This window comes from Microtus pennsylvanicus, chromosome 7 (assembly GCF_037038515.1).
Source record: "Microtus pennsylvanicus isolate mMicPen1 chromosome 7, mMicPen1.hap1, whole genome shotgun sequence".
NCBI classification, from domain to species: Eukaryota; Metazoa; Chordata; class Mammalia; order Rodentia; family Cricetidae; genus Microtus; species Microtus pennsylvanicus.
The window spans coordinates 58,718,870-58,745,260 of record NC_134585.1 but is presented as its reverse complement, the minus strand read 5'-3'; the positions used below and the strand labels follow the sequence as shown (position 1 = coordinate 58,745,260).

The window sequence follows — 26,391 nt, the reverse complement described above, 5'->3', positions numbered from 1 at the left end:
TTTGAGTATGTTGTCCCTTTATTTTCATTAAATTCAAGGAAGACTTTAATTTCTTTCTTGATTTCTTCTTTGACCCAGGTGTGGTTCAGTAGTTGACTGTTCAGTTTCCATGAGTTTGTTGGCTTTCTGGAGGTAGGATTGTTGTTGAATTCTAATTTTAATCCGTGGTGATCTGATAAGACACAGGTGGACACTGATATTTTTTTGTATCTGTGGAGGTTTCCTTTGTTTCCGAGTATGTGGTCAATTTTCGAGAAGGTTCCATGGGCTGCAGAGAAGAAGGTATATTCTTTCCTATTTGGGTGGAATGTTCTATAGATGTCTGTTAAGTCCATTTGCTTCATTACCTCCAGTAGTTCTCTTACTTCTCTATTAGGTTTCTGTCTGATTGACCTGTTCATTGCTGAGAGAGGTGTATTGAAGTCTCCTACTACTAGTGTGTGTGGTTTGATGTCTGCCTTGAGTTTTAGTAATATTTCTTTTACATACGTGGGTGCTTTTATATTAGGGGCATAAATATTCAGGATTGAGACTTCATCCTGACAAATTGTTCCTGTTATGAGTATAAAGTGTCCATCTCGATCTCTTCGGATTGATTTTAGTTTGAAGTCAGTTTTGTTAGAAATTAATATGGCCACAGCTGCTTTTTTCTTAGGACCATTTGCTTGAAAGATCTTTTCCCAGCCCTTTACTCTGAGTAGATGCCTGTCTTTGTGGTTGAGATGTGTTTCTTGCAAACAGCAGAATGTTGGATCCTGTTTTCGTATCCAATCTCTTAGCCTGTGCCTTTTTATAGGTGAATTGAGACCATTAATATTAAGTGATATTAATGACCAGTGGTTGTTTACGCCAGATATTCTTATTGTTTTTGGAAGTAGAATTTGTGTGTCTCCCTTCTTTGAGTTGTGCTAGTGAAGGGTCGCTAGATGCCTGAGTTATTGTAAGCAGTGTTGGCAATGTTGGATTCCTTGGGTTGCGATTTTCCTTCTATTACTTTCTGTAGGGCTGGATTCGTGGCTACGTATTGTTTAAATTTGTTTTTATCCTGGAATGTCTTGATTTCTCCATTTATAGTGAACGAAAGCTTGGCTGGGTATAGTAGTCTGGGCTTGCATCCATGGTCTCTTAGCTTCTGCAGTACTTCTATCCAGGACCTTCTGGCTTTCATTGTTTCCATAGAGAAATCAGGTGTAAGTCTGATCGGTTTACCTTTATAAGTTACTTGGCCTTTTTCCTTTGCAGCTCTTAGTATTCTTTCTTTAACCTGTATATTTTGTGTTTTGATTATTATATGGCGAGGGGATGTTTTCCTTTGATCCAGTCTGTTTGGTGTTCTATATGCTTCTTGAATATTCAAAGGAATATCTTTCTTTATGTTGGGAAAGTTTTCTTCCATAATTTTGTTCAAAATATTTTCTGGGCCTTTGAGCTGTGACTCTTCTCCTTCTTCTATTCCTATTATTCTTAGATTTGGTCTTTTTATTGTGTCCCATATTTCCTGAATGTTTTGTGATGAGAATTTGTTGGCTTTGCAGTTTTCTTTGATCAGAGCGTTTATTTTCTCTATGTTGTCCTCAGAATCTGAGATTCTTTCTTCTATTTCTTGTATTCTATTGATTATGCTTGTTTCTGTAGGCTCTGCTCGTTGACCTAGATTTTCCATATCCAGCTGGTCCTCAGTTTGTGTTTTCTTCCTTGCTTCCATTTCAGTTTTCAATTCTTGAACTGTTTCCATTACCTGTTTGATCGTTCTTTCTTGGTTTCCCAGGGTATTATGTACGTATTTACTCATTTCTTCAAATTTTTGGTTATACTTCTCATCCATTTCTATAAGGGCATTTTTCACATGTTGTTTAAGGGACTCTACAGCTTTCATAAAGTCAATTTTTTCCACTTCTTCTGTGTTATGGTGTTGGAGACCTTCTGTTGTAAGATCGTTGGGTTCTGGTGTTTTCATGTTGTTTTTCAGATTATTGGGTGAATTCTTTCCTTGGCGCCTGCCCATCTCCTCCTATCGATGCTATCTAAAGGGTCTTTTAAAACTGGTTCAGGTTCCCCTGCTGGCCAGGGGCTCCTCTTACAAAATGCCCTTGCTCTGTTTCTTGGTTCCTGCCGGGGGCCAAGATCCCTCTCACCCCTCAGAAAGGTCTTCAGGAATAGGACCCGGCTCCTCCTTTGCCAGGGACCTCCCCAACCGAAGGCCTACCTCTTTGGTTTAATTGTAGTGGGGCGATCTGTTCTTGGTGTTGCGCGCGGTCCCTGCAGCCTGCTTCTCCTGCTGGGACGGTTCCCGCCGCCAGCAGCCTGTGTCCTCTGCTGCCGCTCTGGTCCCAGTGGGTCGCTGCTGGCTGCGCTGGGCGTCCTCCGGTCGCGTTCCGCCGCCCGGTGTTCCTGTCTTGACATTTTTCTTAGACCAAGTGAGCCAATTATTCTGCCTTCCAGACCAGATATTCTCTGTCCTACTTGATCCAGTCTGTTGGTGAGGCTTCCTTAAGATTTTTTTGTTTGATTTTTGATTTTTGAATTTTTCAAGTTTTATTTCATTTTGACTTGTCTTCAGAGATTCTATTTCTTTATTAGATTCTACTTTCATGTCTTGAATTGTTTTCATTATTTCATTAAATGTGTTTTTGTGGTCTTCATTCTAGCATTAATTCAGAGTGTCTTTGAGTTCTTCATCATGTTTATTATTGCTATTCCAAATTCATTGTCTTGTGAATCATCTGAGTTGCTTTTCTCAGGGACATTACTATGGGGATACTCATTTTTGTTACAGTCTTCTTTTAGTTATTCATGATTGTATATTTCAGATGGCACCTAGGCATCTGCAGTTAGGTCATCAGTACTGTTTCTTAGTATGAAAATCTTATCTGTATTTTGTTGAGTATGTGTTTGAACCTGTTTCCTAATGCCCCATTTTATCAGGTGACCAGCTTTCTGGGGCTTTAGTTTCACTCCCTGGGCAAAACAGTGCGATGTTTGAGTACAGTCTCAGCATGAGCCAAGACATGTTTCTAAGCTCAGAAGTCCATAAATCCAGAAGATTCTTACAGCCAGTCTTCAGGAGTCTGGGGAAAATGCTTAGAACTCCTTTTTAGGCATGGGTTTCTGATGGAGTTGACAGTTCAAGTCTAGAATCCCTGCATGAAGAGGAGAGGCCAAGAGGTGGTGGAAGATGTTGTTGGTTGTTTTGTTTTCTTTTGTTTTCAACTCTTTTACTCTTTGATTCTTTGGAGGGCCTGTCACCAAACTCACAAATAACTTCATATGGAGACATTATTATAGCCTTAGCTTGGCTTGGTTTTGGCCAGCTTTTCTTAACTTATCCTGACTACCTTTTGCGTCTGGGCTTTTATCTCTCTCTATTTCTATATTCATTTCTCTGCTTCTTACTCCATGCTTGCTATATAACTGGGTGGCTGGTTCCTCAAGTCCTCCTCTCCTCCTTCTTTCACTGAGTCCTTCTTGCCAGATTTCTCCTATGTTTATTTCCTCTGCCTGCCAGCCCCACCTATCCTTTCTCCTGTCTAGCTATTGGCCGTTCAGCTCTTTATTAGACCTATCAGGTGTTTTAGGCAGGCAAAGTAACAAAGCTTCGCAGAGTTAAACAAATGCAACATAAAAGAATGCAGCATGTCTTTGCATCACTAAACAAATGTTCCACAGCATAAATGAATGTAACATATCTTTAACTGATATTCTACAACAGGAAGACTCACAGAACACGTGTTTGGTCCTCTGACAAGATAGAGGGGTTAATGAAGTTTCAGGTACATAACTTGTGAGCCTTTTTGGAGAGGGGTAGTACTCAGGTCTTAGGAATGGGTGGGGGGTGTGACTCTGTTGTCTTGATAGAGAAGAAGCCAAGTATGGGCAGCAGGGAAGGTGGAGTTTGCATGGCATGGGTTCATTGGTAAAAGGAGTCTAGATTCCCTGCCTAAAGGTGGGACGGGATAAGGGTGCTGAGCAGGGGTGGATGGGGTTATCAGCATGAGTTAAGCCTTCCTACCTGAAAACGCAGTGCCAGAAAGAGCTTAAGGCAGACATGAAGCATGTGTCACTAGGGAAGGTCATGAGGATGCGTGGAATACTGTTACGGGGTCTGGTACTCCTCCTAGAGAGGGTGAGTCCACAGGTTGCAGAGATGAGTGGAATTAGTGGCATGGGCCTAGTGTCTGCCTAGAGAAGGGGTCAAGTATGGATATCAGGGATGGATAAAATAGAGAGCAGGATAGGCTTGGTTGTGGAGTCTGAACTGCCTGTCTACGAGTGGGGACTAAGGACTTTTAGTGTGGGCTAGACAGGGTTGGTGGTGTGAGGAAATACCAGAAGAGGCACAAGAGAGGCACACATGAGACATGTATTCCTTGGGCAGGTGTCAAGGGAAGAATATAATGTTTCAAGAATTAGAGATTAGCAGACACAGAAAGACAAATATATGTACTCACTCATAAGTGGATTTAGACATAAAGCAAAGAAAACCAGCCTACAGTTCACAATCCAAGAGAACATAGACAACACAGAGAACCCTAAGAGAGACATGCATAATCTAATCTATATGGGAAGTAGATAGAAAAAGCCAAGATCTCCTGAGTAAATTGGGAGCATGGGAACCATGGAAAAGGGTTGAAGGGAAGGAGGGGGGAAGGAAAGGGAGCAGAGAAAAATGTATAGCTCAGTAAAAATCAAAAGAAAGAAATTTAAAAAGATAAAAAGAATTAGAAGTTGGATATTTTCTAAGGCCATTGTAATCAGAGAACTTAAAAGGTGTAAGAACTGTGGAACCTATTTAAAGTGAGCCTCAGACCTTGGTTTGCCTAGCAGTACCTTGTGTAAAATGTTTTAATTATGTCTTCCTACCCCACAGTACATAGCAGTGTGATATATCAGTGGGTGCTGAGTATCAGTGATGGTCAGCACTGGTTTGGCTGATCCCTTAGGTCAGTACTGAAGGAAACACCTATGGTCCTATGGTCCCTAGAGAACAGAAACCTTCTCCTTTAGAGACACAGGTTGAAGCAAGATGGCTCCATAGGCATTGGCATCTGAGGTCTCAGTGCCATGAGATTTCCTTCTTACTATTAATATTCTACTGAATTGGCAGCATGATTTATCCTTACAAGTCAACAGAGACAACCTATTTATTTATTTTAGTCATGTAGGAGGACCTGATCTTTAGAAGGAAGCAGGTTAAGTACCATTGATCTGTAAGGTTGTGAAGAAAGCTCAAGGAAGAACTTTTCCTCCTATAAATGGGACAAGGGCTCCAGATCTGGTCAAACCCCAAGTCAGCGTCAGCGAGAGATTCCCAATGTCTCATGGGAGCGCAACACCACCTGCCATTACCAGCACACTCAGGAGTGCAGGGGTAAGCCTGCATGTAGGGTCTGCTTGTCGGGCACAGTGTGCAGAGCAGCCTTAGTGGGTGACCTCTAAACTTGTGTGGCAGTATGTAAGTTGTACACAGCACATTTGTTATAAAATGTCATTTTTCTATTTTCAGTTAATATTCAAGATGTGGTATTACAAGAGAATTTGGAAAAAGAAGATCAAATTCTGGTTTCCTTGGCAGGTTTAAAACAGGTATGTGTGCTACTCTGATACTACGTGTGTGTTCCACAGTTCAGCCCTGTGCCTGCTCTGGGAGGATTACCTTACAATGTATAGGACCATCTAAGAGCCATTGTCCTCTGTCACTGATATCAGCCAGGTAGAGTCTGTGCCTCTCACGCTCCTTACTCCTGAGGGCTCTATCTCACTGGCTTGTAGTTCTCCATTCCCCTATCACCTGCCCCCTGCTTCCTCTTCCTACAAGACCCATTGCGTTTGCACCTTACCTCAACATCAGGTTTGATCGTTTGTCTACAAATCCATGGATGCTGTTGGAAGCACAGACCATAATCACTACTTTCAAGTGGGCCCTCAAGAACCCAGTTTACCTGACCCTGGCGGGTCTCAGCAGGATGCAGTATCAATGAAAAGGAGCATGCTACCATCTGAACAGGCAGTAGGAGTGGAACCACTACCTGGCTGGGAAACAGTACCTGTTTCTTAACATGATCAGACTTTAACCAGCCATTACTAAGTCCATAAATTTGAAATAGTTGGATTTTTACCAGTGGTTCATTTCTTATAGTACAATGATAACAATCATCCTGCAATGTTCTCCATCCATGGGGTATATCTCAAGACCTTTCATGCATGCCTAACATCACAGGTTTGGCTACATCATGAATATACTGTATTTTCCCTACACACACTGACCTAAACTAAGGTTTAGCTATTAGACACGGTGAGGGATTAATAACAGCAACTAAGAATAGAGCGACTATAACAACACAGTCTACTAAGGCTTGTGTGTATTCTCTCTTTGATGATCTAAAAGATGAAGTAGGGTAAGGGAAATGGGGTACTGTATGAAGTAGGGGGTGTGTTCTGTGCTGTAACACATGGCTACTGTGTGAAGTAGGGGTGTGTACTGTGCTGTAACACATGGCTACTGTGTGAAGTAGGGGGTGTGTTCTGTGCTGTAACACGTGGCTACTGTGTGAAGTAGGGGGTGTGTTCTGTGCTGTAACACGTGGCTACTGTGTGAAGTAGGGGGTGTGTTCTGTGCTGTAACACGTGGCTACTGTGTGAAGTAGGGGTGTGTTCTGTGCTGTAACACGTGGCTACTGTGTGAAGTAGGGGTGTGTTCTGTGCTGTAACACGTGGCTACTATGTGAAGTAGGGGTGTGTACTGTGCTGTAACACGTGGCTACTGTGTGAAGTAGGGGGTGTGTACTGTGCTGTAACACGTGGCTACTGTGTGAAGTAGGGGGTGTGTTCTGTGCTGTAACACGTGGCTACTGTGTGAAGTAGGGGTGTGTACTGTGCTATAACACGTGGCTACTGTGTGAAGTAGGGGTGTGTACTGTGCTGTAACACGTGGCTACTGTGTGAAGTAGGGGTGTGTTCTGTGCTGTAACACGTGGCTACTGTGTGAAGTAGGGGTGTGTTCTGTGCTATAACACGTGGCTACTGTGTGAAGTAGGGGGTGTGTTCTGTGCTGTAACACGTGGCTACTGTGTGAAGTAGGGGTGTGTACTGTGCTGTAACACGTGGCTACTGTGTGAAGTAGGGGTGTGTTCTGTGCTGTAACACGTGGCTACTGTGTGAAGTAGGGGTGTGTTCTGTGCTGTAACACGTGGCTACTGTGTGAAGTAGGGGTGTGTTCTGTGCTGTAACACGTGGCTACTGTGTGAAGTAGGGGGTGTGTTCTGTGCTGTAACACGTGGCTACTGTGTGAAGTAGGGGGTGTGTACTGTGCTGTAACACGTGGCTACTGTGTGAAGTAGGGGTGTGTACTGTGCTGTAACACGTGGCTACTGTGTGAAGTAGGGGTGTGTTCTGTGCTGTAACACGTGGCTACTGTGTGAAGTAGGGGTGTGTACTGTGCTGTAACACGTGGCTACTGTGTGAAGTACTGTGATGCAGCACAGTTGTGATGAGCAGGACAGCAGAGTACATGGCAATGGGCGATCTGGACAAAGGGTTGATTCTCATCCTAGCGCTTCTGCACATTGTCTTACTAGAGAAGGTGAGAGATTTCAGCATATTGCTCAGACAAGACAGCCTAAAACTGAGGACCTGTTCTTTCTTGAAGTTCAGTGACTAGCGGTAACTAGAACTACAAAGTAAGGAATTACTGTAGGAAAGTCTGCTTCAAATGAATGTGATACTTAGCTACATTTAGCTACAAACTCATTTATCTTTTTATTATTTTCTTTCCCCTTTGAAAATAGATCAAAGACATTCTGAAAGGTTCCCTGCGCTTCAACCAGAGCCAACTGGAGGCTGAGGAGAATGAACAGATTACCATCGCGGATGATCACTACTGCTCCAGCGGCCAGGACCAGAGCCACCAAGTTCCTAGGGCCACCAAGCAGGTACAGGAGTTTTGATGAACACTGAGGAGAATGGCTTTCACGAAGTTAACCTAGGTTCTCCGGAGTTAGGAATAAGGCCAGTCCTGTCAAAGCTCTTCAGGCTACTGGATATGAAGTTGAGCTGAGAGATAATCCAGCCTGAACCCTAAGCACCGTCATGCTCTCTAGAGCTAGAGGGGACGCTGTTCCTAGTGGTAACGAGACTAATGTCTCAGAGAGCTGCACAGTGCTTGCTCTGTAAGCCTGAGCCTCCGGCCACTCTGGGATGCCATGAGGAATCTATGGGCTTCCAGCTGTCTCTCTCGTCCTCTAGCACTAGGAGGACTCTGTAAACTGTCTCAACGCTGCCTGCAGTGAATTCCTCCTGATGAGATCCCATTTTGCCAAAATCATTCCCCTAACTTCTTGAGGAAGAACTTCTCATTAGTGAATAGCTGCTAAGACATGGGTCAGCAAATGTCCTCTGTGAAAGGCAGAGAACATCCTACTGAATTTACTGCTGTTGCTGTTTGTTTGGGTTTTTTTTTAACAACTCCTTAAACCCATGGAGCACTCTGAGGTTGAGGCCGTAGCTCCCATTTTTCCTGTCAGGTGCCAGCACCCTCAGGGTCATTCCAACAGGGTGTTCTGGCTAGAGCAATCTTAGGCCTTTCTTGTGTGTTCAGTCTACCTGCTTATTAGTAACAGAAGAGATAAGGTGCAAAGACTGACTTGTCAGGAGCCCTGTGCTCCTCCAGTGCCTCACTGTGCATTGGTAACCAACAAAAAAGTTGTTCATGCCCAAGTTATATTTAATTTTTAAATTTTATTATTTATTTATTTTGTAACATACATATGAAGACCAAAAGCCTTATAGAGTTGGTCCTTTCCTACTGTGTGATTCCAAGCAATCAAATTCAGACTTGCTGGTAGGCACCTTTGCCCACTGAGCCATCCTGATGACTCCCTGCAACCTGTATTCTAAAGTTTTAATGATTTTGTACGATTGCTTGAGACAGGGCTTCACTATATAGCATAGGCTAGCCACAAACACAAGGTCATTCTGCCTCAGACTCCCAAGGTCTGGGATGGTAGGTGTGTGCTAGGCCCTGGTGTCTCAGTGACTTCTCTGAAAAGTCAGCTTAGGAAGTTCATCCTTAAGAGAGGAACCAGAGAAAAATTCCTGCATTGGAATGGGAATTGCTTTTTGGTTTTTTGGGTCTTCCTCCAGATGGCAGCGCTCTAGTTGACCTGTACAGTTGTTGGAAAGGGCCACAGGGCTGTGTGAGTGCATTTTGACCCCATAAATTAGCACCTTAATTTGATAAGTCTCTCCAAATTTCCCTTCCCTACACAGATATAGGTAAACTTTGGTGCACATAGACTCACCAACTACTTTTAATTGGCGGTTTTAAAATTAAAATGATTTTTTAGTTGACTGTGTAAAAATACAACAGGACAGAAGTCTTTGAGGGTCACTAACCATTTGCTGTATTTGAAATGCTCAGCTGTATATGACAGAGACAGGCTTTGCTGACGTTCATAGTTGTAAGAACTTGTAGAAAAACTAAGTGTGTTGGCCCCTTGGGAAGTGCAAAGCCAATAACAACAAAGATACTCCTGTGTCAGCTCTTACTTTGCTGGAACATTCTCTGGGAGCCACGGTGGTGCTGAGAGCTGGTCCTGCATGGTCTTGTACCCAGACTTGAGGTCTGACGTAAGTTAGTACGTTACCAGGGAGTGTTCATGGCAGTGCTGGCCCTTATGGAGCAGCACCGTGAGCTCAGTGCCATGAGCCCTGGGAGCCTGGCATTCATCCTTCCTAAGAAGGAATTGCTCTAGGAACGTGGCACTCGGGAACAGGTGGCTGGAACGTTTGAACCCAATTCACAGGTTAGAGACTCCAGAAATGCCCCATTTCTGCTTTCCTGCCACCTCTTTTATGTTGCACTCTCTCCTAGACAGAGAGCCTTGCTAGCAGTCAGCACACATCGCATGGCCCAACCTTGAGTAGGCAAACACTGGCCTCCATAGCCGCATCTGAGATCAGCCCAGGCTTGCACTAAGGAGCCCCATGCCCTGTCTTTGTCTTCTGCAAGAAGACACTAACAGGAGTCAGACTTGTTCTCTGGCCGCCCTTTAAGAGAGCAGAGGACGCAGGCGCAGTCAGCGAGCAGTGAATGCTGAGGTAAGGTGTTTCCTCACCCGGTACTAGACAGTCTTGGCAAGATTACAGCTTTGTTTGCTAACTTTACCTTTTCCATACCAGGCCTCACTATATAGCCCAAGCCACTTTCCAAGTGCTCGGATTAAAAGTATGACCCAACACACCTAGCTAACCCCAGACTTTTACGTGTGTCCATAGATATTAGTGTCTGTCTGCTAAAATGATAAAAATCCACTTAAAATTTTTTGTAAAGGGGAAAATAATTGTGGACTAAATCATTACTATGTGTTTTTCCACTGAACTTTGCTTTCTTGATTTTCCTGTTTATTTTTCTTGATTTACTATTTATTGCTGGTACCTACCAGTACCACCATTGCTCCAGGAGACCCACAAATGTGCACCCAAGATTAGACGTGGTATCTCACATTCCAAAGCAGCTTCGTGAGCCTGCACGTGCCGCTTCACCCTGTCTCATAGATGTGAAATATAAGATTACAAGGGGCTCAGGGGAGGCTGGTATCAGAGTAGCATCTATGGCCTGGTGGCTGGCTCCTGGGCCTGACCTCCTGCAGTATGGACGCTGCATTTCCTTGCAGCTTTTCAGACAGTATCTTGACTTCCATCTCCTGGGTGGCAGTGTTTGCTTTCAGAGGGCTGGCAAGGCAGTGCTGCTCTCACCGGCAGACTAGGCTCTTCCTAAATGAGGTACAGGTGAGGTAACCCCTCATGGCCACCTTGCTCACTGGCCTTTGTACAGGGTTGCCATGCCTGCTGTCACCATCCTTTCCCTCTGGTTTTACCTCACAGGCCCCTTCAGAGACGCCGGGCTGCACAGGTGGAGGGACCCCCGATGACTTCATTCTGGTTAACAAAGAAGATGAGGGGCGCAGTGCAAGGGGGGCCTTCTCAGGCCAGTCCCAGCCTCTTCTCGCCCTCAGAAGCACATCTGGGAGGAGCAGAGCAGCCTGCTCCCCACTGGTATTCTCAGACCCCTTGATGGGCCCAGCCTCAGCCTCCTCCAGCAACCCCAGCTCCAGCCCTGATGACGACAGCAGCAAAGACTCTGGCTTTACCATCGTCAGCCCCCTGGACATCTGAGCACAGGGACCCGACTAGTGGAGACCCTGCTACTGAACTAACTTTTTTTCCCCAGCATGCATTTTGGCACTGGCACAACCCATCCTTTAACAAGAGGTTTCCTCTTTTCGTTCCCTATGTTCACCAGAAGTACAGGTAGAGCTTTCCACCTGACCCCGTGACCCTTGCTCTGAGCTAGGGCGAAGTCAGGCACCCAGCTCCGTGCCCACTGTCAGACAGACCACAATCGCGCCACCGTCTTCCATCCTCCTCCCCAGCAGCTCTTTGGGCTGCACCTAGCGGGAGGAGCTGCTTTCAGGACTTCCTGTTAGCAAGGCTTCGACCTATCTGGCAGCCAGCCTCCCTGCTGCCTTCAGAAGCCCTGCTGCACTCAGAGTGAACTAGAGAAGCAGGGGCTCAGATTAGGACTCAGATTCTGGTTTGACTCGAGTATATTTCCAGGCCCTGTGCTGAATAAACTTCAGCCTCCACGGTTCTCCCTGAACTGCATTTCACCTTCTAGAATCTCCACATGAAGCATGAGGCGGCTGTAAACTACGGTGGCCTCTTACAATGAGCATCATAAAGGGAAACCACATTTCCACCACCAAGAGCCAAACCCCCACTGGGAATTAGATTTGGAGTCCCCTCTGTGGGAGCAGGCTTCCCAAAAAACATTCCAGGTGCCAGAAGAGTACAGGGCCCCTACTCAGCCCGCCCCCACGCTGACACTCAGCTGTAAAGTCATCCGGGTACTGCTTCAAGGATGGTTCTGCATGCCCTGTGCCCCTGCCTGGGCTGCCACAGGTGTGCCACCTCCTCTGCTGGCAGAGTCAGGGCTGTGCCGGGCACTCTTTCCTGCAAGGAGAAGGGCTTTCTGTGCCCAAGCTGGCACTCCACTGGGGACAGTGGGGACTGTTGGCAGATGTAGCACCTGCTACACTTGCCTTGTGTCCCTCTCCGCAGAGGGCAGCAGCCTCTGGGAAGTGTCCCCCTCCTTCCCAGCACTGCCTTTCTCTGCAGACAAGTACAGTGATGGAAACAGGAACACTAAAGTCCTCCCCTATGAGGACTTCTTAGCTGTACTAGATGGCAGGGCTCAGCCAGTGCCTCGGACTAGTCCTCTCAGCACTCTAAGGAGGCTAGTTCCATGTCCCATGAAGACATAAGAACCAGGGCCACCACATGGTGGGCATCCATCCTCCGAGGGAAGGTTGCCATCAGCCGCTTCACAGAGGCATCCGTACCCTTAGACCTAAGGAAGTATTTACTCACCCCTCCAGGCCTGAAACAGTGCTGGCCATGTCTGTCCCAGCTGAGACACTGTCCCCAACATTCTCTCTGCTTTGAGAAGAAGGGTCATAGCTGAGTGTTATTGTTTATCCACGGAGCCAAGAAGGTGACAGGCTGATTCCCTGCCTTTTGAATGGGCATTTCACAGTCTTTAACCTACCTGCCCTGCCCGTGCCCCATCCTGTGCTGTGTGAGTGCCCCGTGAGAGCTCCTGGGTTCACACGGAGATGTTTCTGTGGTCCCCAGTTAGCCCGCTTTTCTGCTTGGAGAGTGCTGTGTTTACTAGGTGACTTCACTCTTCCTGTTGAACATTGCTTCCCTTTCTGTCCCCGACATTGCTGGTGCAGATTGTGTTCCTCCCCTGTGCATTATCAGGTACTCTGTCTAACTGCACATTTTAAAACCCTGGATATTGAACTTTTTTCTTTAGCCACATGGTAATCATCCGTTCTGATCGCTCACATTTTGATTGTAGCAGCTAAATACAGATATATATATATATATATATATATATATATATATATGCCAAGCTTAGATTACTCCCCATTGTCATTTACTTTTTTAAACATGCCTTTGTTTCACGCAATACTCTCTGATCAGATTGGAATTGTGAGTTAAAACATTCCTGTGTGCTCCAGAGGGCCACAGACTTGCCTTGTCTTACAGGTTTGCTGTGGTCGTGGGGCCTTCCTGGTTTATTTCGTCAAAGATGACATGCTGTTCTGCACTAACTGCAGCTTGAAAAGAAAAGAAATGACCACAGTGCCAAATAAGTATAGCTCTAGAGCACAGCCTCTCCCTGGGACTTGCCTCCTCCTGTGTGCTGGACGAGCATGCAGGGTTGGCTGTGCTGGACGAGAATGCAGGTGCTGCCTTTAGTGGCAGGAGAGCTGAAGAAATGCAAAGAATCCCCTAGCCATAGCTGCCAGTGTTGGTGCAGGTTGCTGTTTTTGTAACAGCTCTCCCAGTGGCCACTCAAGGACAAAGTGGGGAGTACCTATGGCCCTGTGTCAGCCAGTTCTATTTTTCCCCAGGACACAGTCTTGGCCTCTGCCTTTATCCAGAGTGGGAGCTACTAGGACATGGGAGCCTGGAGAAGAGGCTGTATACACAGAGAGCTATCAAGCCAGGCCTCTTCACTGATCAGATGCCTTCCTCCATGCTAGGCAAATCCTTTTTCTGGTAAGAAATAACAAGTTCATATACCCAATCTCAGGACCATATTGGGGTAGAAGTTGTAGTTCTGTTCATGAGGCTCCATTATCTGCTTAACGATGTCCTCATGAACCTTGGTGCTGGAACTCAGGCTAATGTAGGAAACGACTCCTCCTTTGGGAGAGTGATCCCATTCTTCCGAGAACCTAGCTCTGAGGTCATGCAAGCACAGAAGCGCCTGGCCAGGAGGGGCTGGTGCTGTCCATGGCCTGGCCTCACCTGCTTTTCCTTCCTTGGTAACATGGGCAACCTTCACAACCGCCTGAGACTGCTTTCTTACCTGCATGATACCACCAATGCTGTCTACCCTTGTCAGCCCAGCGAGGTTAAGACATTGGAAGAACAGGTGTGAAGTGAGTGGCAGAGCCACTGGGGAGGATTGTGGTTCCGGAAGTGCCACTCCCATTGACAGTGTGGGCTACAGAGGCCTTTTGATGTGGGGTCCCTCCCCATGGCAGTCTCCTGCAGCAGAGGGTTTGCCACAGGGTAGGAATGGGGAAGTCAGAGCACTTTACATCTTAAATGACACATAGGGAGGACAGAGTGGGGGGCACCTGTAGTTTAGATGAAGCCCAGGAGCCAGCAAGTGAGCAGTCATTTAGCATGTGCTCAGGCAGCTTCAGGGTCCCAGGCAGCCAGTGATGAAAGCATGGCCCAGGAGCCACAAGCCCTCATAGGCACAGGGATTAGCTCACTGGACCTTTGGGGCCTTCTCCAGACCAGTCATAGCCACACGTGTGCCAGAAGTGCCTCACCCCTGTCTCCAACTGTCCTTCTACCTAGTTCAGCTCTCTACCTGAGGACTTCACTTAGAGGCTCTGGTGTTTGAGCCCCACTTCTACCTTAGGAACACCCTAGGCCAGTACTGGCTGTTTCCCTTTGGGTTGGGCTTGTTTTGCTGGTTCCTTCCCATTGAGCCTCCTCCTGCAACTCCATTCTTCCTGTTTCCAAACTAAAGGCTGAGCCTGGTTTAAAGGGGGGAAGATACTGCTAGGTAGAGCTATCAGCAGCTCCCAGGCATGGCTAGATAAAGCTATCGGGCAACCCTGGGGCAAGGCAGGGCTGCCCCTGCTCAGGACACAGGAACCAGCCAAAGCCAGGGCAGCCCCTCTTTGTGTGAGTTTTGGAATCCAGGTCTACCCATTTGCCAGCTGGTCCTTATGGAGTTGCTTCTAGCACTCCAAAGTGGACACTTTGACTGGAAGCCAGCCTCTGAACTCTAAACACATCTGTTGTAAGACAGATGTGGGAAGAGGCAACATTTCTACACGGGGGAGGGGGGCTCCCTCTACATCTGCTCACTTTTGTCTCCAGAGATATAGCTGAGTTATCTCAAAGAGGGAGACTGCCTGTGTGCTAAAGACACAACAGCTCCTTAAATTCCAGAAAGGGCAGAAGGGCCATGCCTGCATTAGGAGAAGCTCCCATAGGTGAAGGAGCCCAGATGAAGGCCTCCATCCAGTCTGGGAGGAGAGTCTGTGGTGAGCGGTGGGCACACCTTCCTGCTCAGGAAATGCTAGGCACTAGTTGCATGGTAGCTTCACAGTGGCTGCAGAGGTTGTGTTCCCCCCAGAGGCACTTGATATGAGGGGTAACTTCACTCTGTGACACTCTGGAGCACACTCAGACCCCCCAATCACCATGGGAAGCCAGTGTCAGAATTCTGGCTGTAGTTAAGAAAATGAGGGGAACTAGTGGGAGTACTACACACCTTTAATCCCAGTACTCTGGAGGCAGAGGCAGGTGGATCTCTGCGAGTTCGAGGCCAGCCTGGTCACCAAAGCAAGTTCCAGAATAGCCAGGGTTGTTACACAGAGAAAGCCTGTCTCAAAAAAAGAAAAGAATAAAAAAACAAAAATGAGGGGATGGGGCTGCAATGGGTGCCATCCTTCTACCAAAGAATTACAACCAATTAAGCCCACCATGCAGAGATGGTCATTCACCTCGACCTTCCCACAGTACCCTTGACCCTCAACATGGCATAGCGAGTTCCTGCATTCTTGTTCCTACCCCTGATCCACAGCTACTGAGCTGCCAAAGCCAGGTCCTGCTGTCCCGTCCATAGCCTCCCTGTCCTCCAATTAGCCCGTTGTAGATAAGGCCTTGTCCCTATTCGTTACATGTGCCTCACTCCTCTGAGTCTCCAGCTCACCTTCCTCTAAAGCAGAGGCAACCTCATCTTCGCCCCAGCCTGTTCTACCCACTCACACAGCATGCTGAGCTAGCACACTGTGGGGAGGGAGGCACATCCTGACGGAATATGTATTGCGGACACAGACAAGTCAAGAACTCCAAAGCCTCAGTCCCACTCAAGTGGAGCCTTCCTCTGAGTCCCAGTGTGAGTGATTATGTTTGGTTGGCCAGTGTGTGCAAAGATGCTTATAACCCAAGACTGCTCACCTACAGAGGCCTCCATTAGAGATTGCATAACTTCTCTCTGTGCTGTGCCTAATAAACACGCAGCAGCTGCCGGGTGGGGCGGTCCCCTCCCAACTTTACCATGTCTGTGTGTTTGTCCTTTGTTCATTCCCTTATTTCCCCTAGTCAGAGTTCCAGGACCGAAGTCACACAAAGCATGGCAGACTGTAAAGACAAGGTGTACGCTAGGCCTTCCCTGGTTACATCCCAGGCAAACTAATTGGTGGAGGTGGTTTTAAAATTTGGGAAGGGTAGTTCTGCAGCAGTGAGTAGCTTTCAACAATGCCCAAGCTGGCGGGACTCATCCAGAGCTCCTGTCCTGAGGCCATGGGTCTTCCTCAGCCTTCCCTCCCACCGCTGTGCGGATTCACTTCCAAGTCAGCAGTCACCATGCCCTCCTTGAAAAGAGGGCCCACACGGTAGCCTCTCCTTTATTGAGGATCTGCCTGGGACTAGAGACTTGCCATGAAAAGATGGGTCTCTAGCTTCTGGGAACTTGCAATAAACTATAAGTAACCAGTAAACCAGTAAGATGTAGCACTCAGCAGATGAGCAGAAGGCAGCAGTGATGGGGTAGAAAGTCCGCTGCTCCAGCGGGAACATGGCAAAGGCCAACGCCCTGGGACAGATGCCAGTGTTGGGAGGTGTTAGTGTCTGTCAGGCCTGCATGCCTCATCACCCTGGAGATGCCGGAGTTATGTCCAGTCCCCCTCCCATTTAAGAGGGACACTGGCGGGGATATCACTGTGCCTCGTTTCCCCATCTCTAGGGTGGGATGCTTGTATTGCCGGCCCTGCAGCAGTGGTGTATGTGATTATACCTGGTTGTCACCCACGTAGCTCACAGGGCAGGTTCTCTATGGTGGTCAGACTGTACCAGTGAAGCCCAGGATGCCATCAGCTTCTGGGTTCAAGGCTCTGCATGACAGCAGCAACTTCCTGGGTTTAATCACAAAAGCCTGAGCCGGAGCCCAGAGCCGATGGCTGGCCAACTAAAGAGGGAAACCACACTGGAGAGGTGGCTCTGCAGTGGAGACCCTGCTGTTCCAGATGCCCCAGGTTCAAGTCACAGCTCTCATGGCAGCTCACAACTGACTGTAGCTCCAGTTCCAGGGGATCTGACATGCTAACACACACAGGCAGGCAAAACACCAATGCACATAAAATAAAAAACATTTCAAAAAAAAAAAAAAGAGGTGCCAGGCCAGCAAATGCATGAAGCAGAGCAGCGTGACAGTGGGAGCTGCTGGCTTCTCAGAATCCTGTTTCTCGGAAATTCACAGAAAGTCTGTGGCAGGCCTTGCAGAGAGGCTAGCCACAGGGTCACCTAGAGGTGGTCAGGCAACAGCCATACTTCACCCCACCCCACCCCTGAGCTGATCTGGGGACTGAGGCATGCAGAGTGCAAATTTCAGAGCCACCCCTCCTTGGAATTTGGTCGGGCAGGAAACGGTGGCCACCCACCACCACCAAGCCTTTTCTCCATCCCATCATGAAAATAAGTTGTCTTCCTCATTATTATATACTTATTCCATAGAGATTGTTTTTAGATATGCATATCTTTTAAGATTTCCATATGGCGCCAGGCGGTGGTGGCTCACGCCTTTAATCCCAGCACTTGGGAGGCAGAGGCAGGCGGATCTCTGTGAGTTCGAGGCCAGCCTGGTCTACAAGAGCTAGTTCCAGGACAGAAACCAAAAGCTACGGAGAAACCCTGTCTCGAAAATCCAAAAAAAAAAAAAAAGATTTCCATATGGATTTTCAAAAGGCCTGTTAGCTGTCCCTCCCCATAGTCCCTCCTTTACCCTGCCCTCTCATTTCCCTATTTAATCCTAGTTTTAATTTAATTCTAGTTTCCTGTTTATCCTTTTATAATACCTGTTCTATTCCCCCTCCCCCAGCTGAACACCTTGTGCCACCAAGGAAAATCAGTGTCAGGAGTGGATTATATTTTGAATTATTAGCCAAAAGGGTCCCATAGCCTTCCCCAGAACATGAGACGATTCCCAATGCTCTTGTTACTGTCAGATCCAAAAGAACTCCATTTCCCCAAATTTCAAAAGACAGAAGAGACGACTGTCTCTTCACCTCCTCCCCTACCCTAGACTCCCTTAGCTTATGACGTCCCTCCCGCAGCCCTTCTTCTCCAGACCAGAGCAAGCCTGTTCAACAGTTTCCTCCACAACCTCTGTCCTTGGTCAGGTAGACTGGTGACTCTGTCAGGAGGCAGGAAAGCAAACAGAAGAGCCAGGGGAGGAGCCATGGACTAGGCCTTTCAAAGTGAACTGTTCCCAGTCTAGCTACAGATGCTTGGCTCATACTCCTTTTCTTGGTTTTATTTAACTCTAAACTGCTTCTTTCTCATGTCTCTTAAAACTTTTGCTAAAATATAAATGTTATGTTGAGATTTGTAAGACTGTTGTTTAAACGCTCTCATCTCAGGATTTTTAAGTTCATTGGGTGTGGTTTTAAATCTTTATAAAATCTTTAGCAAAAAGTCAGCTTAAAACTTGTAAATTAAAAGGTTAATAGTTTAAAATCTATACATATGTAATTTTACTATATGTAACTTGGATTCAACTTTTGTTTAGGATAAAAGGATGTTTGTTTTTTTTGTTTTTGTTTTTTAAGAAAAAATGGGTGTGTGCTGATTGGTTCACCTTGGAGTAAATAGCAACATTGTGGCTTGCTGACATTTTCACTAAACATTTTAAATAAGGAACAACATAGTTTTCTTTTAATAAATAAGGCTTATAAATTCCTCAAGACTATTCAGGCTGACAGAAACTGATTTCAGGATGTATGTCCAGCCTCTTTGTCTTCTCTAACTTTGTCACACTTTAGCTATTTGGATAAACTGATTCATACAAGAAACTGCAATATTCTGTGAAGTTACACTGTAAAGGATCAGGAAAGTCTCCTGGTCTCTCTGTGGGCTCTATTTGTGGTTACAGTTATATTTTGATGCTAAAGAATCTTCAATTAGATATTTAGTTCAATTTTTAAGGCTCAAACTTACCAGGGATAAAACTATAAGATCCTAATTTTATAAAAGCTTCTAACTTGGCCCCCTTATCAGCTGTAGCACTCAGGAAAGTAGGCTCTGCCCCTTGCCTAGGCAGCCCATCAGAGCTGCCTGGTGGTCGGAGGTGAGGGTGACCCAGCCCTGATGTTGTGAGCAAGGGAGAGCCCATTACTCATCTGACATCTGGTGGCATGGGCTGATGAGAGATGCAGTCCCCTCACCCATCAACACCCGAGACAGGTGGGGGAGCTGGCCCTGCCCCTCACCCTGTATCTCACCTGGGCAACACATAGAGCTGGCCCTGGTGGTGTGGGTTTCTTAAATTTTGCTTTGTTTGGGGTGGGGGATACAGGGGCAGAGGGCAGATATGAAGGGACCAGGAAATAAGGGTATCAAGATACATGATGTAAAAGACACATAGAGTAAATAAAAAGAAAAACAAAACCTACTAACTTGGAAACATAAAAATAACTAAGCCATGCAAGTTCATAGACAGTTATATTGTAAATGGCTCAGAACTATGCTTGTGGCCATGGGATTCATTCTCAGGGACAAGCTTTTGCCTTCTGTATATGCTACCAATGTTAAACCTGAAGCATGTAATCAAAAACAAAGTTTGTTTAAATCAGGTATACACAATAGATTAGATGGTGACCCTGAAGCCCCTCAGTGTGATCCGCTGAATATGGCATTTGAACTATTTAATGAAAAGGCTTCCCTAAAACAAAATATCAGTTTCTGGTAGCAGTAGCTAAGGCTATCTCCACAGAAGACTCTACCTGAATTGTGGTATTGCTAACTTAGGAAAAAATCCTAAGACAGGTGGTTCTACCGGCGCAAAAAATCTAATTAGGTCAGAGTAAACCAAATTAAAATGTCCATTGTTTTATTAAATGCGGCACTCTTGGGTGGCCGAGCGCATGGAGGGAGACAGGAAAGCGGGGAGCACATGCAGACCCGGAACCATGTTTCTTTTCTGGGAGCCCACTTAATACCCTGTGTGAGTGGTCCTGACCTTTCCCCAGGGAGAGGTCAGGACCTGGCATGCTGGGATTTGGAGTCCAGACCAATGCAACTCCCAGGCCAGGGGGCTGGGAAGAATGCCAAGGGCTAAGGCTACACTGGCGACTTTAACACTCTCTGTCTCTTGGTTGGGACTGTTAGAATAGCCCTGAATTAACACTAACCACCAGACAAAGAGCTTCCCCATACCTACTGCCAGGGATCTGCCCAAAGAATGGACACTGTAGGTTTTACTGACCTACTCTGTCTTGCCAAGATAGGTCAGTTTTCCTAAGTTCCTCTTCCATAGGAAGAAAAGTCTCTCAGACCTTCTGGGTCTGGCAGCTGAAGACTGTGTGACAGCCAATGTAGGAGGAGTGGAGGGGGCTGCTTGTTCATCCCAGCTGTCCAGAAGTGAAATAATCACACAGAAACTATATTAATTAAAATACTTCTTGGCCCACTAGCTCTAACTTCTTATTGGCTAACTCTTACATCTTAACCCATTTCTATTAATCTGTGTATCGCCACGTGGCAGTGGCTTACTGGCTAAGTTTTGGCAGCATGTCTTACTCTGGCAGAGAATCCATGGCGTCTCTCTGGCTCTGCCTTCCTCCTCCCAAAATTCAGTTCCATCTTCCCCACCTACCTAAGTTCTGCCCTATCAACATGCCAGGGCAGTTTCTTCACTCATTAACGAATGAAAGCAGCACACAGACAGAAGGACCTCCCACACCAAGCCAAAGACTTAACTGCTACCTGTGTAATGCCCAAGACTGATGACCTCTGCTCCCTCCTTGGCCAAAAAAAAAAAAAATGAAGCTACCATGGAATAGCCCAGGCTGGCCGTCCAGTAGTGGCTAATTCTCTGTCATTTTAATTGGTAAAGAGCCCATTTGGATTTATACATGCTGCTCAGATCTATGCTTCTCAGATTTCTGGTGTCGTTGATGACTAACCGTAGTCAGTTTTGTAGCAGCGAGGATACCAGCTCCTCCCCCAAAGCTGCAGCTGCCTGCTCAGCCCATTCCCTATGTGAAATCACGTCCTGTTGAGAAACACGAATCCACAGGCTTCACAATGAAAGAGATAAACTCACACACACACAAAAAAAAAAACCTCAGGTGACTAAAAATATACTTTTTACTATTTATTTAAAAGAATTGTTTTTCAATGACTGCTCTCAATAATCAACTACCTATGTCTTATGATAAATAACTGGATAGAGGAACACAAGTTTAAAGTTTATGTAAGTAAGGAAATGATTTAAGGTGTATAAATGTGAGTTGTAAAGGACTGAGGATGTAAGCTTATGTAAGTTGTGAGGGTCTAAGAAAATGATTTAACCTATGTAAGTGTGCAGGGCAGTGGTGGCGCACGCCTTTAATCCCTGCACTTGGGAGGCAGAGGCAGGCGGATCTCTAAGTTTGAGGCCAGCCTGGTCTACAAGAAGTAGTTCCAGGACAGGCACCAAAAATAAAACCAAATATATATAACACACAAGCTGTAAAGGTCTTAGGAAGTGATTTAGGGTGTGTAAGGAATGAGATTTAAAGATGATACAAAATGTTAAAAGTTCAGAATTTTAACATATTAAATAATGGAGGTCTGATAAGCTACTAATCTAATCCTTTGGTTGTTTTCTAAATATTACACTGAAAACAACACTCCTGTCAGCAGTTCAAGCTTGACACTGGGATGGGAAAGAGGAAAGAATATGAACAAAATATATTGAATGAAAAAAAATTAATTTAAAACCCCAATAGAGTGGTGCAGGCCAGCCTGGTCTACATAACCAGTCCCAGGTCAGCCAGGGCTATACCCTGTCTCAAAAAAAAAAAATAATAATAAATAAAACTTTAAAAAGAAAAACAGGATGTTAGTAATAAAAAGTCCATTTTTGAAGTGTTAAAAGCTAAAGAAAGGTCTTTTTGTCCTTCACCTGGACTCAGTGGGAGGTTTCCTGTTGTGTTTCACACGGGGTTTTAGGGACTCAACCCACGGTGAGGCTCCAGTGTCAGCAGCAGCTTGACCCAAGAAGAAGAATCTTCGCTTTCCATAACATCACCTAGGGAACTGGGTATGGGTGTGTCCTCTAGGGACACAGCCACAACAAAGGACTGTTAGCCACCTGCCTGCTCCACACACTGAACTACAAGAAGGATCAGAAGAGAAATTCGTCCATCTTGGAGACAATCCCTTCTGATTTTGGATCCTTCTACCCTATCCTACTGTACAGAGTATCTTCTAGGTGTTGATGGTGTCCTTCCAGCCTCCACCCTATTCTGGTGTATTTCACCTGTTTATTCTGCTATAGGTGTTGATGGTGTCCTTCAAACTCATCCATGTCTGCCTATGAGTCAATACTTTCAATTAAAAATCCAAATAATTCCCTAAGAAAGTGTCTACAGGGCAAGGTTCTGAGCACAACTCTTCTTCCAGAGGCACCCAAATGGTGGCTAATACCTGCCTGTGATTCCAGTACCAGAAGATCCAACAGTCTGCTCGGGCCTCCACCGGCACTGCACACACGTGGTGCACAGACATATGCATTTAAACCCATACACATAAAATGACACAAAATGACCTAAATGTTATTGAGTAGCATGGGATGCAGCAGAGTTTAGTGGCCCTGTGACTTAAGGGGCATTTTCAGCCAAGAAAAGATCTCTGTTCAAAGCCCTCACTGTTACCCAAGGGAAAGAACAATGCAGGAAGAGTCCATTTCGTAAGAATAATTTAGGATGTCCACTAACCCCATGAGAGAAAGAAAACCCAGCCTGGTACCCAGGAACACAGTGTCCTGCGAGTCCAGAAGGGATATCCCTGAGACAAATTACATACCATACCAGGTTGTCTTGTGGGAGGCTTGGACGCACAGCCAAGCGCTGATTCCTTACATATACCCAGCCAGGTGACATCAGTGAGTCAGTTGGAATGCTGGAGGAATCTGAGTTTAGTCTAGGTCCCTATAGTGAAGGATCCTTGGTGTCTCTGCACCCCTCCTCCACATAAGAAAGATCTGTCTGTACCCCCTCATTGCTTGCCTCCCTTGAACATGCTCGCTCGTCTCCAAGTCACCTGGAGAACAGCCTGTCAACCCAATGTGATACTGGGGGGAAACTGCACTCTTCCCTGTAAAAGGGAAATCAGGCCTGGTGTACAGAGGTAGTTCCAGGACAGGCACCAAAGCTACAGAGAGAACATCTGTCTCAAAAAAGCAAAAGAAGAAGGAAAAAGGAAAATCAGCCCCCAGCAGGTGACCTAGATTTCCCTGCTTAGAGGATCTGGGAAGCACAGAGGTCGTTTTGCTCACAGATAAGCAATAGGGCAGACAGGAATGTTAAACACACAAGCTTGTTCCTTCAGAGGAAAGGATGCATAGCCTCACCTGTGCAAAGGGCTGGGAGTGATGTGGCTAAGAACTTGGGGACCGCTGGTCTATCTGCGTGGCCAGGACCACAGTGGATCCCCCAGACCTTTCTTGTGAATTTGTCAGTGTCGCATGTAATATGTAGTCACATCGTAAGCTTTACTGTACAAACAGGTCTAAGTTCATTATCAGCAACTGTGCTAAGTGTGCCTAAAATAGACAGCTCAGGTCAGGCTCCCAAATTTTGAACCATGTATTGGACTGCCTTCCTTTTTTGCCTCTCATGAACTCTTACTCTGCTGGTCATGGTGGTAGCAGAGACCCCACAAAAGTTAATTTCAATGACAGCTAATTTGTTCCATGGACCATGGCTTCTGCAGCTATCTCCTGTGTGTCCCGAGAGCAAGGAGCCCACTCAGGAGGCAGTGTGAGAGGATGGGTGGAGGTTGGCAGGTGTGGACTCTGTGCTCAGGAAGGGCTGTGATGGTAAGAAGCTTATACTCTGTGAACTCTAACTCCTTGTGTAGTCAGAAGCCACTGGGTGCCTCTCGGGATGTGTGGAAGGAGCAGGCATGAATGTCCACTTACCACAAAGGCCCAGTTGAAGCATTTATCGAATTATTCTTTATCAATAAAAACTCAGGAGTCAGATATTGGGGTAAGAACCTGGCCTGAGTGATCAGAGAAGCTGCAGAGAATTGACCAGTGACCTCCTCTCTCTCATTCCTTGAACCAAAAAGTTCTAGATCCTCTCTAAGCCCTGCCCTTCTACTTCCTGTGTCTCTCTTTTTGTCCTCAGTCCTCCAAAACAACTGTGGTTAATTTTGGCAGCTAGTAGCTGGCTTCGCCCTCTGATTCAAAGCAGATTTTATTGGCAGTCTCAGGAGCAATGAGATCAAAATATCATACAACAGCCAGTGGCGGCACAACTCCATAACAGGGAGCATGAAAAGGCTGTGTGCTCTGTCCGCCTGCTCACATGGCCAAGCCCAGGAAAAGACCTCCGAGACACTGGCCTTGGGGACACAGGACTTGGCCACAGAAGTACACTCAACAAATGCTGAACATTACAGATGTTGTCCTTGACAAGGAAAGTAAGAGATTTTTAAACATAAAGGAAATATATACTTTTGATGCTGGTATTTAATGATACCAATATCTGTAGATAGAGATTGCACTCTTGTTTCCCAGCCACCCCCCAGACCCAAATAATCATATGGAAACTATATTAATTACAACAGTTTGGCCAATGGCTCAGGCATATTTTTAGCTAGCTCCTATATCTTAAATTAATCCATTTCTACTAATCTATATATCGCCATGTCGGTATGGCATTACCTCATTTTCAACATGTCTTGTTTCCTCTGCAGCTAGATGGTGTCTGACTTGACTCCACCTTCTTTTTCTATGTATCTCTGCTTGGATTTCTTTCATGGATTTACTCTGATAAGCCATTGGCAGAAATATCAACACATATACAGAAGGACATCTGATGTGGGATTCCCCTCTGTATGCTATGAATATGTTTTATTACCATTGGTTAATAAAGAAACTTCTTTTAGCCTATAGCAGGGCACAATATAGCCAGGCAGGAAATCTGATACAGAGAGAGAATAGGCAGAGTCAGGGAGAAGTTATGTAGCTGCCAAAGGACACAGATGCTGGAACTTTACCCGGTAAGCCACAGCCACATGGCAATACACAAATTAATAGAAATGGGTTAATTTAATATATAAGAGTTAGCTAGGAATATACATAAGTGATTGGCCAAGCAGGGTTTTAATTAATATGGTTTTTGTGTGATTGTTTTGGGCCTGGGTGGCTGGGAAATGAACAAGCTGCCTCCACTTACAGAATGACACCCAAACATTTTTTTGGAAGTTTTGTAATTATATTTATGTACAGAAAACTCAGCCGTACATTTAACCCAGTTTGGTGGCGAGCTCTTTGGCCTTTACCTTTTCCAGCTTGGCAATTTGAGCCACAGATTTAGGACCCAGGACGTTGCCTCCCCAGTGGCGGCAGATCTCATCATATCTGTTGTTGTAATTGGTCCTAATAGCTTCCACCAGCTTGGCCAGAGCACCCTTGTCTTCCGAGTTAACTTGTGTGAAGGCAACAGTGGCGCACGTCTTCCTATGGACCAGCCGCCCCAGCCTGGCCTTTCCCTTGATGATGCAGTAGGGGACCCCCATCTTGCGGCATAGAGCAGGCAGGAAGACCACCAGCTCAATGGGGTCTACGTCGTGGGCAATCACCACCAGCTGAGCCTTCTTCTTCTCTACCAAAGTGGAGACTGTATTGACGCCTGCTTGAAGCAGCTTTCTTCAAAGCACGGGCCAGCAGCCTCTGCTTCTTCTTCTGCTTGGTCTCTGGCCTGTACTTGTGGCCAAGTTTAAGCAACTGGGTAGCTGTTTGCCGGTCCAGGGCCAGGGTGAACTGGTTAATGGCAGGAGGAATTTGAGCCACTTATAGAGGATGGCCCTCTGCCGCTGCAGTCTGATGTAGCAGGGCCATTTGACAAAGCGTCTGAGATCTCTCTTGGGCTGGATGTCCTGCCCAATGCTGAAGTTCTTAGGCCTCTTCTCAAACAAAGGATTCACCACCTTCTTCCCCTTGGCCTTCTTTCCCTTGGGCATCTTGCCAGGCTGGAGAAGAGAGACACAAACATTTGAAGCTGATGACTGACACCCATTTTGGGTCCTGGTGCTTGTGTCTAGAGTAAAATAATTGAGACCATGCCTGAGGCTCAGTGCTCTCTGCCTGGGCAGGTGGCAGGATCAGGTGTGCCAGGAGAGCATGGCAGATTCCCATCACAATACACAGAGATATTTCCAGGCCACACAGTGGCATAGCAGATTTAGCTTTTACTCAGATACAAAGGGTTTATATGCTGCACAGTGCCACCCAGAGGT

At 46.2% G+C, this 26,391-nt stretch overlaps 1 protein-coding gene and 1 pseudogene across 7 annotated transcripts in view; one reads left to right on the top strand and one right to left on the bottom strand.

Moving 5' to 3' along the window:
- The window catches only part of Tbc1d5 (TBC1 domain family member 5), a 436,877-nt gene extending 418,030 nt beyond the window's left edge, over positions 1-18,847 (top strand). For all 7 annotated transcript variants that reach the window (XM_075980962.1, XM_075980961.1, XM_075980968.1 and 4 more), the window contains 3 exons: positions 5,504-5,583; positions 7,785-7,928; positions 10,882-18,847. In XM_075980962.1, the coding sequence (XP_075837077.1) occupies positions 5,504-5,583; positions 7,785-7,928; positions 10,882-11,172 (515 nt within the window). In that variant the 3' untranslated portion in view covers positions 11,173-18,847. The remainder of the gene's footprint in view (positions 1-5,503; positions 5,584-7,784; positions 7,929-10,881) is intronic.
- A 6,551-nt stretch (positions 18,848-25,398) lies between these two features.
- Positions 25,399-26,115, bottom strand: LOC142854019 (large ribosomal subunit protein eL8 pseudogene; annotated as a pseudogene).
- Between the last annotated feature and the right edge of the window lie 276 nt (positions 26,116-26,391).